Below are 1,884 nucleotides of genomic sequence, written 5' to 3' on the forward strand. Positions count from 1 at the left end.
TCAATACCTCTTCAGTAAGTACTATCTTATCATGGAGTTCACTCTGCAACAACAACCTCTGTCCTCTAGAATACCAATAACAGCAGTAAAAGCCACTCCCATCTGTCAGGTAAACAGATGGGAGTGGCTGATTGCAGCTCCAGCAAAGGCACGTGTAACATGTTCATTTCCCTAAAGGAAGAGTCGCACAGTGTTACTGGAATGCTGCAGCAGAAAGATCAGATGGATTCTGCTAAATTAACTTGCTGTATTTGTTTGGATCTCCTGAAGAGATCCAACAGCAGAAAGGACAGAGACTTTGGTCAACTGGAGAGAGGAGGTCGCGGCAACCCTATAAAGGTGTTGAAGTCAGCCGAAGGCAGTGACAACACTGACTGCTAGCCCCAAAAACAGTGGCACTTTTGACTGTTACGTTCCTGGGCCTTGTAGGCTGGGCTGCAGGTGTTGCTTTTGTGTCTTTGTGCTCCTCCCCTTTGCAGGTGTCTCTTATCCATTGATTGGGAGTGCAGAGTACTTGAACCTGGCTGTCTCCGTCTTCTGGGTCGCCTTTAGAGTCCACTCTGCCGATTGACACTTGTGGTGTTTGTTACCAGGCCTCAGCTCCCCCTCCTTTTTGCACATATGCGTTTGTCTTTGTTTTTGCACTTCAACACTTCCATATGCACTCATACAACACATCCAAGCATTTGCATTACACCACTGATACTGATATCCACAATCCATTGTTGTTTTTGTTAATAAATATTAATTTAAATGCACTTTAACCCCTGCATGGTCTCCCGTTTTGTTATGACCTTGAGCCAGTCGTAACAGTGACCAATAACGGCAGGTGTCAGAGGAAGTGCCAGTACGAGGTGCCGAGATCAGCCGAAGTCAGTGACAACACTGACAGCTAGCCCCGTAAACAGTGGCACTTGTGGCGCATAATGACACCTGCCACCGGAAATGCCATTAGTAGGTGCGGTGTCACAATTTGCGCCTGCTGTCTCTCCTGTGGGAGGAAGCCGGAGTACCCAGAGAAAACCCACCATGCACAGGGAGAGCATGCAAACTCAGTGCAGAAAGACCCCGGGACCTTCTTACTGCGAGGCAACAGTGCTACCACTGCACCACTGCAGCTACTGTATGAACTACATTAAAGACATCTACAATGGAGAAGATCAGAGGAGAATCCACTCTCCCTCAGTGAGTTAGAGTTTCGTACAAAGGTCTGTCCTGGAGAAAAACATTAATACACCCATTTGCCCAAGATGAAGAGGTTTGTCACAGCAACATATCAGTAGTACTCCAACCAGTTTAACAGGCTGAAGACAATGTGACTCATATTTCAAGTATTGAATGTGTCTCCTATTTGCTCTCACAAGACTGACAAGTGTGCAAGGGAATTAAAATACTTCATCCAATTGTACATCAACAATTTATTCACAGATGATATATAGATAATAAATATGTTTCAGCTAAAGCTTAAAAAATAAACCTGGGGGTTAAAAATGAAGTTGCCTGTGTTGTAGGCTAATACTGCATTTAAGCTGCTCTTTCACCTGGATTGGAAAATGCAGTGATAACCACTCCCATTTCTCAAACACACATTCTGACAGCTTATTTCCTGGTGCTTCGCCTCAGATGCCAAAGTCACTGTGAAGGTGAAGAACCGACAAGTCCACTTTCTGCACTTCTGTGAGTAAAAAAGTTAAACTAAGTTTGGCTTATTGTTTGTCATATATATATTGCTGAGAAGGACAGAAGGGAACTACTGAAGAGTTGAGAGGTGAAATGGCACAACGAGGAAATCAGATAGAACCAGATAAATACTCTTGTTCGATCTGTTTGGATCTTCTGAAGGATCCGGTGACTATTCCCTGTGGACACAGCTACTGTATGAAC

At 44.4% G+C, this 1,884-nt stretch overlaps 1 protein-coding gene across 1 annotated transcript in view; it reads left to right on the top strand.

Annotated features, from left to right (window-relative positions):
- Window positions 1–1,490: 1,490 nt before the first annotated feature.
- LOC106963275 (tripartite motif-containing protein 16-like) overlaps window positions 1,491–1,884 on the top strand; it is a 6,544-nt gene continuing 6,150 nt past the window's right edge. The window contains exon 1 of the mRNA XM_015058105.1: window positions 1,491–1,879. Within this exon, the coding sequence (XP_014913591.1) occupies window positions 1,774–1,879 (106 nt within the window). The 5' untranslated portion in view covers window positions 1,491–1,773. The remainder of the gene's footprint in view (window positions 1,880–1,884) is intronic.

Source organism: Poecilia latipinna, unplaced genomic scaffold, assembly GCF_001443285.1.
Source record: "Poecilia latipinna isolate Pla-1442-1.1 unplaced genomic scaffold, P_latipinna-1.0 Scaffold1516, whole genome shotgun sequence".
NCBI lineage: Eukaryota > Metazoa > Chordata > Actinopteri > Cyprinodontiformes > Poeciliidae > Poecilia > Poecilia latipinna.